Source organism: Lonchura striata, chromosome 13 (assembly GCF_050655825.1).
Source record: "Lonchura striata isolate lonStrDom1 chromosome 13, ASM5065582v1, whole genome shotgun sequence".
NCBI lineage: Eukaryota > Metazoa > Chordata > Aves > Passeriformes > Estrildidae > Lonchura > Lonchura striata.
Genome location: NC_140715.1, coordinates 5339679 through 5353129, shown reverse-complemented (window position 1 = coordinate 5353129; position 13451 = coordinate 5339679). Strand labels below are relative to the sequence as shown.

At 51.6% G+C, this 13451-nt stretch overlaps 1 protein-coding gene across 2 annotated transcripts in view; it reads left to right on the top strand.

The window, feature by feature from the left end:
• The window catches only part of PSD2 (pleckstrin and Sec7 domain containing 2), a 75203-nt gene that overhangs the window by 50808 nt on the left and 10944 nt on the right, over nt 1–13451 (top strand). Inside the window, exons 8-12 of one of the 2 annotated variants that reach the window (XM_085590973.1) lie at nt 1352–1412; nt 6234–6324; nt 7418–7461; nt 10696–10886; nt 11938–12008. In XM_085590973.1, coding sequence (XP_085447099.1) covers nt 1352–1412; nt 6234–6324; nt 7418–7461; nt 10696–10886; nt 11938–12008 — 458 coding nt within the window. The remainder of the gene's footprint in view (nt 1–1351; nt 1413–6233; nt 6325–7417; nt 7462–10695; nt 10887–11937; nt 12009–13451) is intronic. The other variant, XM_021531867.4, reaches the window with a different exon arrangement.

Genomic DNA, 13451 nt, shown 5'->3' with positions numbered 1-13451 from the left:
CTGCTCCCTCTCCTCTGCCTCTGTGGGAATCCAGGGCTTCCCCCTGGCTTCTCTGGGACCCTGGTAGGGGTCAGGAACCCCCCTGGACAGAGCCCCCAGAGACACTGGCTGTGATCTCTGTCCATGGAAAAGAGTATTCAATCTTACAGGATCAATTACAAGCTCTGAGTGTTTGATATGAGTAATAATTAAGTGTGGCACGGGTGCAAAAGTAAAATTTTAGGATTCCAGATTAGGGGTTCAAAGGGGACAAGATGGAGGAAATTAGGTGTGTCTTGTCCTTTTTCTCCTTCTTCATGCCCTCCATGTCTCACTGTGGTGTTGGCATTTTTCTGTTGGTTCAGGCTGGGGACACACTGTCCAACGTAGGTGACAGATATTGGCACGTTCTTGTAAATCCAGCCCAGGGAGTTTCTGGTATTTAATGTTTGTCACATCCCACTGAGGGCAGAGCCCCACACGCTGCCCTGCAGGACAGAGCTGGGCAGGGCAGCAGAACATGTGAGAGATAAACAGAATAAACAACCTTGGAACCAGCACAGACCAATTATGGCTTCTGCTTTGGCAGTGGGGCTGAAAGACAGAGACTTTCTACAATCTGGGAATAATCAATAGCACAGATTCCAACCTCTGTGCCCAGGTGCCCTGCAGCTCTATGCCAGGGCACCTGGGCACAGAGCTGCTGTGCCAAACCAACCAGCCACAGCCAGGCAGACAGGGCTGCAGCTTCTCCCATCCCCAAGGATCCTGTCCTGATCATTGTCCCTGCCCTGGGCACTGTCCCTGGGGATGCTGGGTGCTGACAGACCCTCCCCAAAAAGAGCCAGACCAGTCTCCCTGTGCCAGCTCACAGCACTGAGATGCACATCCTGGCACATGGACTGGTCCTTGAAGGACCTCACAAAAGAGCTAGAGAGCACCAGGGAGGAGGCAGGGACTGGAATATTGCTGTTACAAGCAGCTGCTTTGGGTTTAGAAGTGGGAAGTTTGGTCTTTGAAAGGAAAACTGCTTTGAAGGCAATTTTATGGTGGTTGTTTCAGGAAAAGGTGAAGTCTGAGGGGAAAGAGGATGTCTTTGGGGATTTTTGTGTTGTTTGTTTTTTTTTTTTTTGTTTGGTTGGTTGGGTTTTTTTGTTGTTGTTTTTTTGGGGTTTTTTGGTTTTTTTTTTTTTTGTTGTTTTTTTTTTTTGTTAAAGCCTACACAGCTGAAGGGAACAGATATTCTTTAAGGTTCCCAGACACAGCAACTGGCCTTGGTTTAGCAATGGCTGTGCTGCCAAGACAGCAAACACCAGAACTGCATGAGAAGGGGAGTGAGCAGCCAGAGCTGTGTGACTGTTGTGTGTTTCAGATGGGATTCATACACTCACCTGTGCCCTGATGCTGCTGAACACAGACCTCCATGGCCATGTAAGTAGCTCCTGGAGGAGAATCCATCCTTTATTCCTTCCCAGGGCAGGGCTCTGTTCCCTGGTGCTGAGTGTGCTGCTGGACAATTGAGATGGGTTGGCAGAGAGTTCTCTGACCTGCTCCAGGTGGAATTTTGGGTACCTGGGGACAGTCCACACCTGAGTGTCACTGCACTCTCCCACCAAGGCGCCTACCCTGCTGACATCAGGGATCCTGCCAGGGCCAGGCAGTGCTGCTTCCTCTCCTGCTGCCCAGCTCAGCCCTTCCCAGGAGCTCTCAGTGAGTCTCTCCTGCCTCCCTGTGGGCTGCTCCTCCTTCCTGTGGTGCAGACACCTCTCCCCAAAAACTGCTGCAAAGCCCAGTGGGTTTACACAGGTGTAGAATTGTTCTTTCCTACCCAAAACATAAAGTGAGTCCCAGCTGTTCCTTTTACCCAGGATGTAACAGGAAGCCACTGGAGAGTTTCATAGAAAAAAAAAAGAGCAGAGTGAGCAGAGCTCAGTGCCCAAAAAAGTGGCTGGAAAATGACAGAAGCTGTGAGAAGATCTCTCAGCACTTTTTGGTCTTTGCACACAGTGGGGTAGTGGTGGGATCAGTCTCATAGAGCATTCATCCTCCAGCCAAAATGGTTGGAGCCAAGGAATTATTTCCATCAAGTCATTCCCTGCAGTACCAAAAGCAGAATTGTGGCAAAAGGCAAACTATGTGACTGCAATCCAAAATAAACTTATTTTGTCTAGTTTTTTTAAGTAAAAAATATAAAATCAAAAATATGCCTCTGGGAAGATAAGACATAATTGAAGAGACAAAAAACCAGCCTAAACCTCCAAAACCTTACCATTTCTATTCTTCATTGACAAGCTGGCTCAGAGGCCTGGTAAGAAGAAATGTTCTCATGATATCTAGGCACAGAAAAAAATTCTTTCTTTTGACCAGGTGTGCAAATGCCTGAGCTTTTCTTTGAAAAATCTTCTCTTTATTTTTCTGCATGTGTAACATTAATTTCTTCTTCTCCTTTTCCTCCTTTTTTTTTTTTAATTTTTAAAAATTTCCTTCTGCTCCTGGAACCTCTCTTTCTGCTCTTTAACCCTTTACCAGGTGGTAAGTGCAGTCCTTCTAGTGTTTTGCTTTAAAGCACTGGCATTTGACTTGTTTTGATTGTGTTAAAAACAGTAAGGAATTTTGTTTGTCTGAAATCCTAAATGATTGTGCAGTGTTCTTCCCTACTTAGCAAGCCATTGACAGCTGATATCATCACATGAAATGCTCCTGGTGTAAAGAAACCCCCATGAACTGTGGTGTACCTGGGAATGTGTGACTGGATCTCCCACCCCTCCTTGTTAGAGATGCTGCCATGATACTCCATGTCACTTCTGATTTTATTTTCCTTTTAAATGTTGTGTGTGTGTTGTGATGTTTTACTGTGCATTGCTGGAGGGGGAAATGCCCTTGCTGAGGAGAGGGGGGTGGATGTGTGTCTGTAAGGGGCAGCTGCTCACAGCAGTGTCCTGGCATGGTTGAGTTCACCATTCCAGCAAAGACCTGACACAGCTTTTAGAGCAGGAGATTTGCACCTGGCCTTAGCACTGTTGATTTTCTACCCGGGTGCACTCAGGCCCCGTTTCCAAACCACCCAGAAAACTTCAAAATTATACATTCCCTATTCATGGCAGCACCTGGAGCTGGTGTTAAAAGCCAGCGGTCACCAACAACATTCCAAGCACAACAAGCATTCCAAGACTGATGCCTTGGAGTGGCTACCTAGAACAGAGGCTAGACAAACTTAAGAGAATAAAAGCAGGTATTTATTGATGACCTTCAATAGGTACACCTTGGGCAGTAAAAAGCCTCCAAGGGGCTACACCCAGGATGGACAATGGTCAGAGTTTTTCAGAAAATTTAAGTTTGGTTCATTTACATATCAGGGATTCATCCTCCAACTACAGCTTCAGGTAATGAAGTAATTTACTGCAAGTTATCCCCCCCCATTCACTCTTGTTTACATCTCTTGGGGCCTGAGACAATCTGGTGTCCTTGAGTTCCAGGCCTAGAGAGGAATTGTTTTATCTCAATAAAATGGGAGAACAGCAGCTGACAGGCCATGGAGTTTTAGAGTTGTACACTAAAGCAGTGCAGGATCTGAAAATAGAAAAGCTAAATCCTAAGGCATCAAGACTATACATGTAGGATAATCCAAGTTGTTGCAAATTTCTGCCTTGCTCTGCTGGTGCTGTTTGAGCTCCAGGAGATTTTATGGCAAAGAAAGCACTGCCCTGCTCCATCTGTGCCCCAGGGAGACAAAGCTTAGGGAAGTGTCCTTTCCCACTGTCACTGTTGCCCTCCTGGCCATGGGAGGACAGTGACAAATCAACACCTCTGCATCACCAGCACTCACGGGTGCATTTTGGTCCTTCATGAAATGCCACCTTCTGGAGTAACAATGGGATTTGTTCAAAAAGCAGAGCACCAAACAAAGCCTGAGATGGGATCCTGGGCAGGTCCTAACTCCATTTGTCCATCACTATTAACCTTACAAACCCTGTGGTGGTGTCCTGAAGCTGAGCCCAGGGCAGCAGCAGCACTGGGAGGGCTGGGGAGCTCTGAGCAGCCCCTGGCACCACCTGCACAGTGACACCAGGCTGCCCACAGCAGCTTTGTGTGGCCCAGAATTTGCAGGTTGGTTCCTAGCAGGGGCGTGATTTTGTTCCTGCAGCCTAGAACACATCCAGGACCAAATCAATAAGTCAGCAATTAGCTGCTTTTCCACAGTGTGGCTGCTGCCCCAGGTGAGCTCAGAGGTCTTGTGCACCAGAAAAAGAGACAGATCACACAACAAAAAGGAAAACATCCCTTGGGATGAAGATGAGGAACCCCAAAAAGGGCCTGTGAGCCTGGTGATTTGTGTTATCTCACTGTCCACTCCCTTCCAAAAATGCCTTGGCCTCTGCATCAATGCTGAATCACTCCTTGGGCAGGGAGGCCAGTGCTGTGCATTCTGCTTCCGTGCCTCAGGGCAGGGCTGGGAATAGGAACCTTCTCCCTGCAAAGCAATTCTGTGCCTCAGGCAGCACCTGCCTCACCTCCCAGCTCCCTTCCTCCTTGTCCTCCTCCCTTTTCCACCCATTCTCTCCTGTGCTGCTGGATTTTTCCTTTATGTTTTATGTCCAAAATTCGCTGCTGGCCAGCAAGCCAGCACGGATCTCCCCTCTGTGCTGAAATCCCTGCATGCTGCTCATTTGCTGAGCCCTCCTGCAGCCCGTGTACCCGCTGAACCTGGCTGGCAGCTCTGGCTAATGGAGCTCCCCGGGAGAGAGCCACAAGGGCTGAGCTCTGTTGTGCCACACCACGTCCCCAGGCACTGCAGATTTGTAACAGTGCTTTACTCCTCTTTTTCTTGATCTCTCAAGGGAGCCAGCTCATCTGGAGCTGGCACCAGCAGGAGGCATAATTAGGAATATCAGACAGAGCTGCTCAAAGCAGTGCCTGGCTCGCTGTGCAGCCCGAGAGTGTTTGAGTGTTTGCACACACAAAAGGCAGGGGGTGCAGGGGGTGCAGGGGGTGCAGGGGGCACGGTGAGCTGATCCCAAGGCCTCACTTCTTCCTGATGCTTTCATCTGGGGAGAAGCCCCCAGATCACCTGCAGTGCACGTTTATGGGCAGAGCTTTCTGGTGTCATCTCTTTCAGGAGGTTATTTCTTTGCACAGAGGACACATCTCACCCTGCAGGGCATCTCCTGTATCATCTGCTGCAGCTTCATCCCCTGCCAGACGCACTCAGGCCCTTCCTCTCCCTCACTGAGCCCTGAGCAGGGCTCTGACTGCTGTTCTGGGCCATCCTCCCACATCCTCCTGCTGGTCACCCTGCCCATACCTTGATGTGAAGCCCAGCAGTGTCAGGATGCTGTTGGGACCCTCAGGAGCACCAGGGGCAGCTCATGCTGTCCTCACTGGCTCCACTGCCCCCTCTAAGTGATGCCACCGGGGACTGCCCCATACACTGAGGGTGTGAAGGACATAACATGGCACTGGAGACCCCCATCTTTCCTTTGTGACATCCTCCTTTTTCTGAACCCTATAATGGCCACTGGCTCCTCCAGACCTCTGCTCCATCCCTTTGGAGAGGTAGGACTGCAGGGGAGGCTTGGGAAGAGGCTGCCTGCCTTGGCCCTTGCAGGCTGAGGAAGTGAAGGATAAAGGATTTGGGAAGGCAGATGCCACAGATGATGAAGCCATGATATCAGGGATGCCAGGTGGCCTGGAAGCATCAGGACCAAATATTGCTGGCATTAGCTGGTGCTGAGTGTGTTCCAGGCTGTGAGATTCTCCCAGTGTACATGTGCTGCCCTCTCCACAATACCAGTAGCTGGACCATTTATTTTTGCAATGGCAATCAAAAATAACAGCTTCCATCAAGGACCAGCATTCCCCTGCCCAATGCTGCCTGGTCCAGGTGCTGGCACTGCAAGCTCACATAATTCTCTCACAGCAGGCTTGGAGCTCCATCCAAACATTGTCAATTCACCAGGTGGAGTGCTTGTCTTGAGTTTTGAGACACAGAACCTGCACCCAGGACCACTCCAGCAAGAGCTGGAGAGGCTGTTTTGAGATATCTAATTTCCACCATTAAAAAAGAGGCCATTTGAAACATTTGGATGTTGGCATGAGCAAATAAAGCAGAGAGCCCAACAGCAAATTAGATCAGAAGCCCTCTGAGCTCTTGGGACAAGCCCAGGCTTCAGCACTAGATATAAAACTGTTCTTTGAAAGACACTGATAAAGTCAAAACTCTCCACAAGTTTAATGAGCTGCTTCTTTGCCTTACAGAACATTGGCAAAAAGATGTCGTGCCAACAGTTCATAGCAAATCTGGATGGGCTGAACGATGGGAAGGACTTTGCCAAGGATTTGCTGAAGGTAATGTGATATAAATAGATGGTGGGACACTGTCATTATTATTGCAGTGCCACCTAGTCCTGCTGGGACACCCTGAGCCCTTCAGTCAGCATTTTTCAGTTGTTTCAGGAGAAGAATTGTAACCCCCAGGAATGTCTCTGCTAACTTGCAGTTAGCCAAAATAGGTTTGTTCCCTGGTGGTGTTTTATCCAGATTTATGGCATACCTGCCCTCAGAGCCTACCAGGGGCCCTTTTCCCCCAGCATTTCAGATAATGCCCAAAGCAAGGTACTCCCACCCCAAAACACAGCCAACCAGCACCAAAACTTTTCTTTGCCTCCACTACCACGTGATGAAATGCAATGTTCCAACACAACCAGTGCAGTACCATGGGATCTGGTTAAATGTCCCTAAGGGAGTATTTTCTCCTGCCACATGGTTTAGCAGCACCACTGCTCTCTGCACCTGCTGCAGGCCCAGCAGCCTGACCTGAATTTCACTGTGTGGAAGGAGGTTGAATGAGAGGTGCCACATCAGGGGTGTCACATCATGTTTGGGGTGACATCTCCATCTCCCAGCAGACCTCACCCTATCCTACCCTTCTGTATGCTCAGGATGACCTCCACATTCTGCTCTGCTAGCCCATTCCTGCTTCTTTGCCAGTGGCCCAGGGAAGCCAGAATTTTGCACAGAAGGAACTGGAAAAGCTGATTCCAAGGTCATTCATCCCTCCCCTGCTGCTCAGTTCAAGCCCCCCCTGTAATTTCACCTAATTAAGACATTGAAGGTGTCGTGGTATATCCCAGAATCTTCTACCACTGTGTGTAGGCCAGGATTCACTCAGAACTAGGTACAGCACCCAGAATGAGTCAAAACCATCATATTCAGGCTCCTGAGCAGGGCTGGCTGCCAGAGCCCTCTGCTGCTGCTGTGTCCAGGCAATGCCCAGCGTGGCACACAGAGGGCAGGGGTCCAGCAGGACAGCAGCCATCCTGCTCACTGGGAAATGCTTCTTCAGGACAGTTCAGCAGGGAAAGCATCTCCAAGAGCACAGGGTGTGGAGGAGGAGATGTCTCCACAAGCAGACACAGCTAATTACATGTTCTTTTTTCAGACACTCTATAACTCCATCAAGAATGAGAAGCTGGAGTGGGCCATGTAAGTATATGCTGAGCATCAAAGGGATTGTGTGTCTTTCCAAGTAGATTCCAGGTCCTAAGTCATGTTTTCAACCCCAGAATATTTCCTGCCAAGCCCTTAAGTGCTGAGGTCCCTCTGCAGACAGACAAATGGAGTTTATTTATGGCTTAGACACAACGGCAATTGGGAAGGCTGGTGACAGTCTGTGGATCCATGACCTAAAGGAAGGGAATGCCCTCTTTGTTTACTATTACACTTGTAAAATGCTGGTTCCTCTCCAGGTGCTTCAGCAATCTTTGCATAAGCAAAGATCTGGGGTTATTTTGGTAATTGAGACTTTCCATCTCTCCCACGTGCTTTTTTTTTCCTGGAAATAGTATCAGAGAATCACTTAAAAAAGAAGAGACCTTGTGATATGTCTAGTTCAGCTTCCTCCTCAAATTATGGTCATCACTGGGTTCAGACCAGGGTGCTCGGGGCTTTGTTCAATTTGATCCTGGAACCTTGCAAGGATGGGGAACCCACAGCCCCTCTGGATCCACAAACCAATACTTTATCATGATGAGAGTGGCATTTTGTCTTGTCTCTGATGTTTTGACTTCTGCCCACTGTCTCTTGTCCTTGTGCCACGCACCACAGCGAAGAGCCCAGCTTTGCCCTCTCAATAACCCCCTCACAAAGGCTGCCATGAGGTCCCCCGAAGCCATCTCTTCTGTAGAGTGAGCAGTCCAGTTGTCTCAGCTGTTTCTCACGCTGCAAGCGCTCCAGCCCCAGGTCTCCTGGCCACAGCTGCAGCCTCGCCCCTCGCTGATGCCCTTGGCCGCGCTGGGGCCCGGCGCTGTTTGCTGTATCACGATGCGATGCAGGCAGAGCAGAGCACACACCACTTCTCCTCGCCTCCTCACTGTGCCGCTGTTACACAGCCCAGGATGCTCCAGCCTCTGCTCCTGCCGGGCTCTGCTCCTCCTGCTCATCGCCCGGAGCCCAGTGCAGCACTCGGGCACTCCCGGCCCTCTCAGCGGTGGCCTTGTGCCCCTCTTTTGATGCCATCCACAAGCTCGATAAGATCATCATTTATGACCCTGAAACGAGCCTGGAAACAGCCGGTAGGGTGGGCTCCATCACTGGGTCACACAGCACCTTCCTCAGTCCTTCTTCCCCTCTCTGCCACTCAGAGCACAGCCAGGATCATCAAGGAGGTCCCCAGCTCCAAAGTCTCTCCAGGGAAAGCCCGTGGCAGACCTGAGGTCTTTAGCTGGCACGGGGGACATTCCTCTCCTCTGTCCCCTTCCCTCTCATCAGTCTCCGGACAGAGCAGGACCTCCTGTGCCATCAGCCCCATCACCTGCTCCCTTGCTCATATTGCCCTGACCAAAAAAAGCACTGGGAGAGGGGTGGGTCCTCCCTCCGCGACCGCCTGGGTGACGCGGCGGTGCCAGCGGGGCCGGGGCTCTGTCGGGAGAGGGAGCTGCGGGCTGCTTCATCCGCTCGGGATGCGGGCTGCGCTCACACAGCCGCGCCAGCACAGCCCCTGTCCGGGCACAGCCCGGGGATGTCACCCTGCCGGGTCCCGGGGATGTTACCCTGCCCGGACACATCCCGGGGATGTCACCCTGCCGGATCCCGGGGATGTCACCCTGCCCGGACACATCCCGGGGATGTCACCCTCCTCAGGCACATCCAGGGGATGTCACCCTCCTCGGACACAGCCCGGGGATGTCACCCTTCCAGGTCCCAGGGATGTCACCCTGCTCGGACACAGCCTGGGGATGTCACCCTGTTCAGGCACATTCCAGAGCTGTCACCCTGCCAGGTCCCAGGGATGTCACCCTGCTCAGGCACATCCCGGGGGTGTCACCCTGCTCTAGTACATCCCGGGGATGTCACCCTGCTCGGACACAACCCGGGGATGTCACCCTGTTCGGGCACATTCCAGAGATGTCACCCTGCCAGGTCCCAGGGATGTCACCCTGCCGGGTCCCGGGGATGTCACCCTGCCGCGTTCCCGCTGCCACGGGGCGGCTCCAGCCGGCAGTGTGCAGATCCCTCCCCGCCTTTCTTCACCCTCCCCGCTGTATCCCCTCATCCCTTCACTCATCCCAGCCGGCCTGGGGCCTGCCTTGCTGCAGGGTGTCCTGCTGGGCTGCAGGCTCAGAGCGCTCAGCTCCTCTGCAGGGGGACAGATGCCCCCCTGACATGGGGGGCCCTGGGTGAGTGACTCCCTGGCACAGGGAGTTTTGTGTCAGGGACCTGGCACTGAGTCATAACCTTGCACAGCAGGACCCTCTTCTCTCTGCTGGCCTCTGCCTTGTGTCCTTGTCCATCCCAGGGAAGGAGATGCCCTTGCCCACAGATCCCAGCAGACAGGTATGTGACCAGTAGCAAGGAGTGCAGGGGGTGCAACCCAAACACCTGAGCCCCACTATTTCCCCACCCAGAACAGTGTCTGGGCTCTGCCTGAGCCCCAGGACTCCTGAGGGAACTGAGGGCTAAGAGCCTCTTCCAGGAGGTGTCTGATGATTTGGCCAGGTGAGGAACTGTGTTTTTCTGCTCACATCCCAGCCAGTGGATTCACTGAGGCTCAGTCCTCAGCTGAGGTCTGGTCCCAGCCTGATCTGCAACCTGAGGTGACCACTCATCCCATTTAGACACTGACATGTCAGACAGGGCAGAAAAGCTCTGTTTGCTCTTTCTCATTCATGTCTCGGTGACACTGGGACCTATCACTTCCCATACAAGTTCTGATTTCTTGGTGCCAGGGTAGGTTCATCTCCCAAATATCTGCAGACTTTCTGTTTCTCAAAGATGCAGAGGACATTCCTAAAGGTACTTCACTGTTTAGGAGGCCTCAGGCACTGCCTCTCAGCAGCTGAGAAATGCTGCTAATACCTTGGTCTTCAGCAAAAATCCTCCTTAAGCTCTGGCTTTAGGGCACAGATTTGAAGGCTTTTCCTGTGAAATATTTGCAGTCCTCAGCATGGGATATCTGCAGTTTCTTGGTGCTCAGACAAGTACCCAGTCCTTTACCTGTTCTGAGTGACCTCACAGAGGGACCACTGGGACAGCTACCTGCCACCCACACTCCTCCCAGCTCAGACCACCACTATTGGCACTCTCTGTTATGGTCCTGACATCTCCTTCCTTTTTCTGTCTCTGACCAGCCCTGTAAATAAAACCTCTAAACCCAAAGCAAATAGGGAGGGCAAACCCACATCCCCTCCACTGAGTCTCTTCTCTGATTTCGTTTCCAAGTGACGAGGACGAGTTGAGGAAATCACTCTCGGAGCTGGTAGATGACAAATTCGGAGCCAGCGCGAAGAAAGTGACAAGGATTGTTGACAGCAGCAACCCCTTCCTGGACATCCCCCAGGCGCTGAACGCAGTCACCTACAAGCACGGCGTCCTCACCCGCAAAACCCACGCAGACATGGATGGCAAGAGAAGTACGTGACCAGGGACAGGGGCAGGGGCAGGAGAGGTGCCCAGGCAGTCCCAGAGCCTTGCCCTGGCTCTCCTGGTGAAGGCATTTCCTCACCCCATCCCAGCAACACAGGAAAGAGCCCCAGAAGTGCCAGGACAGAGGAGAAGGAGGGTGTTTTGAGGCATTGGTAGATAGGAGTGTTTTCAAGAAGCCTCAGTGTTCCCTTCTCACTGCCAAGGAATCAAACCCTGACAAGCCTGGTCTTCCATGCCCCAGTTCCTGAGCAGTGGGGGAAGGCTGGTTCCTCAGCAGCTGTCCACTCCAGCCACGATGCTGGCACAGTCCAGCCTGTCAAGCTTTGCTCCTGTCCATATCCTGCCATGTGCTGGCTGGGCAACAGATCAGCCCGTAGCTCTGCTACCAGCACATGCAAAGGTATTTGGGAGCTGTTAATGAGCAGAGATTAATTAAACCTTGAGTAATTCCTTTTGCTAATTGATATGATTGTCCCAGTCACTGCAGCTGATTAAAGTCTTGAGTAGGGATTACCACCAAAGGTCTCCCTTGCTTCCAGCACCTTCTTAATAGCCCATGCTTGGAGGGTCAGCAGTCTGGTGGTGATGTCGATGGCCCTCACCTCCCACCCCTCTCCAGCTTCTGCCAAGCTCTCTGTCCCCAAGCCCATCGAGATGGTGATGCTCCCTTCTCAGGGGAACAGAAGCTGCCTTATCCAGCTGCTCAGTTCCAAGCAGAGGAGCTCAAGGAATGTCTCTGCTCTCCAAGCATTAGGTCCAAGGAACATGAACCTGGCTTTGGAGGAGCAGAGACTTCCTGCAGGTGCCTGCTGGTAGCCCTGTACCAGCTCATGTCTGGCTCTGACCTGCTTGTGTTCCTGCTGGGAGGCTGCAGAGCCCAGCCACTGTCCCTCAAACACCTGTCCCTGCTCACCAACCACAGGAGGTGTGGTGGCTCTGGGCATCAGTGAGTGCCTGTGGTGGGTCAGGAGAAGGGTTGGGTTTGCTTGGAAAGTCAAGCAGCACTGGCAGACATATAAAATATTCTTCCTTTTTTAGCTCCCAGAGGAAGAAGAGGTTGGAAGAAATTTTATGCTGTGCTTAAGGGGACCGTCCTCTATCTACAAAAGGTAACCGTGGGGGACTCTGTTCTTTGCTGTCTCCTGCTGTCTCCAAAGCAGTCGTGCAGTCACACACTCAGGCAGAGGTGAATCCATGTCCTAACTCACGCATGGACATCGACAAAGCTCCCTCAGAGACCAGAGCTGGAGGGTGCTCTGACCTTTGGTGGTGGTGTTCATGCTGAGGGCACTATTCACAGCCTCAAAGGGAACACTGGAGGAAGAAGTATGAAAGAGGAAAGAAAAATTCCTGCAGAAGGATCCCAGCAAGTAGGAGCTGCTGGGGAGGATGAATGAACAGATGATATGGAACTGGTGAAATAGGATGTTGAGGAAAAATGAAATAGGAAGGTGAAGAGGTGGAGCATCTGAGCAGTCTTATCCTGCCTGTAGTTTTATTTGCTGGCATAGATCTGATTATGCACAGCTTTTTTGAGTCTGGCACAGGAAGCCAGCTGATGTAATAACGTTGGGTTCCACTAAAGCTTTTGATACTGTCTGTCACAGGATCCTTCTGGACAGAATGTCCAGCACATAGCTGGATAAACACATCCTGTAGTGGGTGAGGACTTGGCTCATGGGTTGGGCACAAAGGGTGATGGTGATGGGGGTCACATCAGACTGGTGGCCTGTCACTAGTGGGGATCCACAGGGCTCCATCCTCTGCCTTGTGCTCTTCAACATCTTCATAAATGACTTGATCACAGGGCTCGAGGGAATACTGAGCAAGTTTGCAGACAATTCTAAACTGAGAGGAGCTGATGACTCGCTCAGAGGCAGAGACCCTGCAGAGAGACCCTGACAAATGAGAGGCCTGGGCAGTCATCGACTGTATGAATTTAAACAAAGGCAGGGCTGGATCCTGCACCTGGGACAATCCTGGATGCACAGACAGACTGGGGAATGAGAGGCTGGAGAGCAGCTGTGGAAGGGGACCTGGGAGTCCTGCTCAATGGCCAGCTGCATGTGAATCAGCAGCCAGGAGGCACATCTGTGGCCTGGGGACATCAGGCCCAGCATTTGGATAAGGTTCTCAGACACAGGGTGGGATTGTTGGGGTGTCCTGTGCAGGGCCAGGAGTTGGAGTTGGTGGTCTTTGTGGGTTCCTTTCAGCTCAGAAAATTCTGTGATTCCATGGTTTTATGCTGAAAATTTCTATTCTTTAGGACCTTGATGACCTGGGTCCTTCCATGGGCCAGTGACACTTTGTGTCTCTCTCCATCTCTGTTCATTGTGTAGCCTCCTCCAGTCAACACAAATGTGATTCCCAGGTCCCCATGGGACACAAACTCACCATGGAATAGCTTCCCTGAATGCTCTAGCATTCAGCTCTCTGGCACTTGGGTGCTTGGAGGACTTGCTGGAAAGTCTTTTCGGAGGGAAAATCCGAGGAGACTGGATAGGGGCTCACTTGAATGTCAGTGTGAGCCAGCCCAGGATGCCAATTGTCTG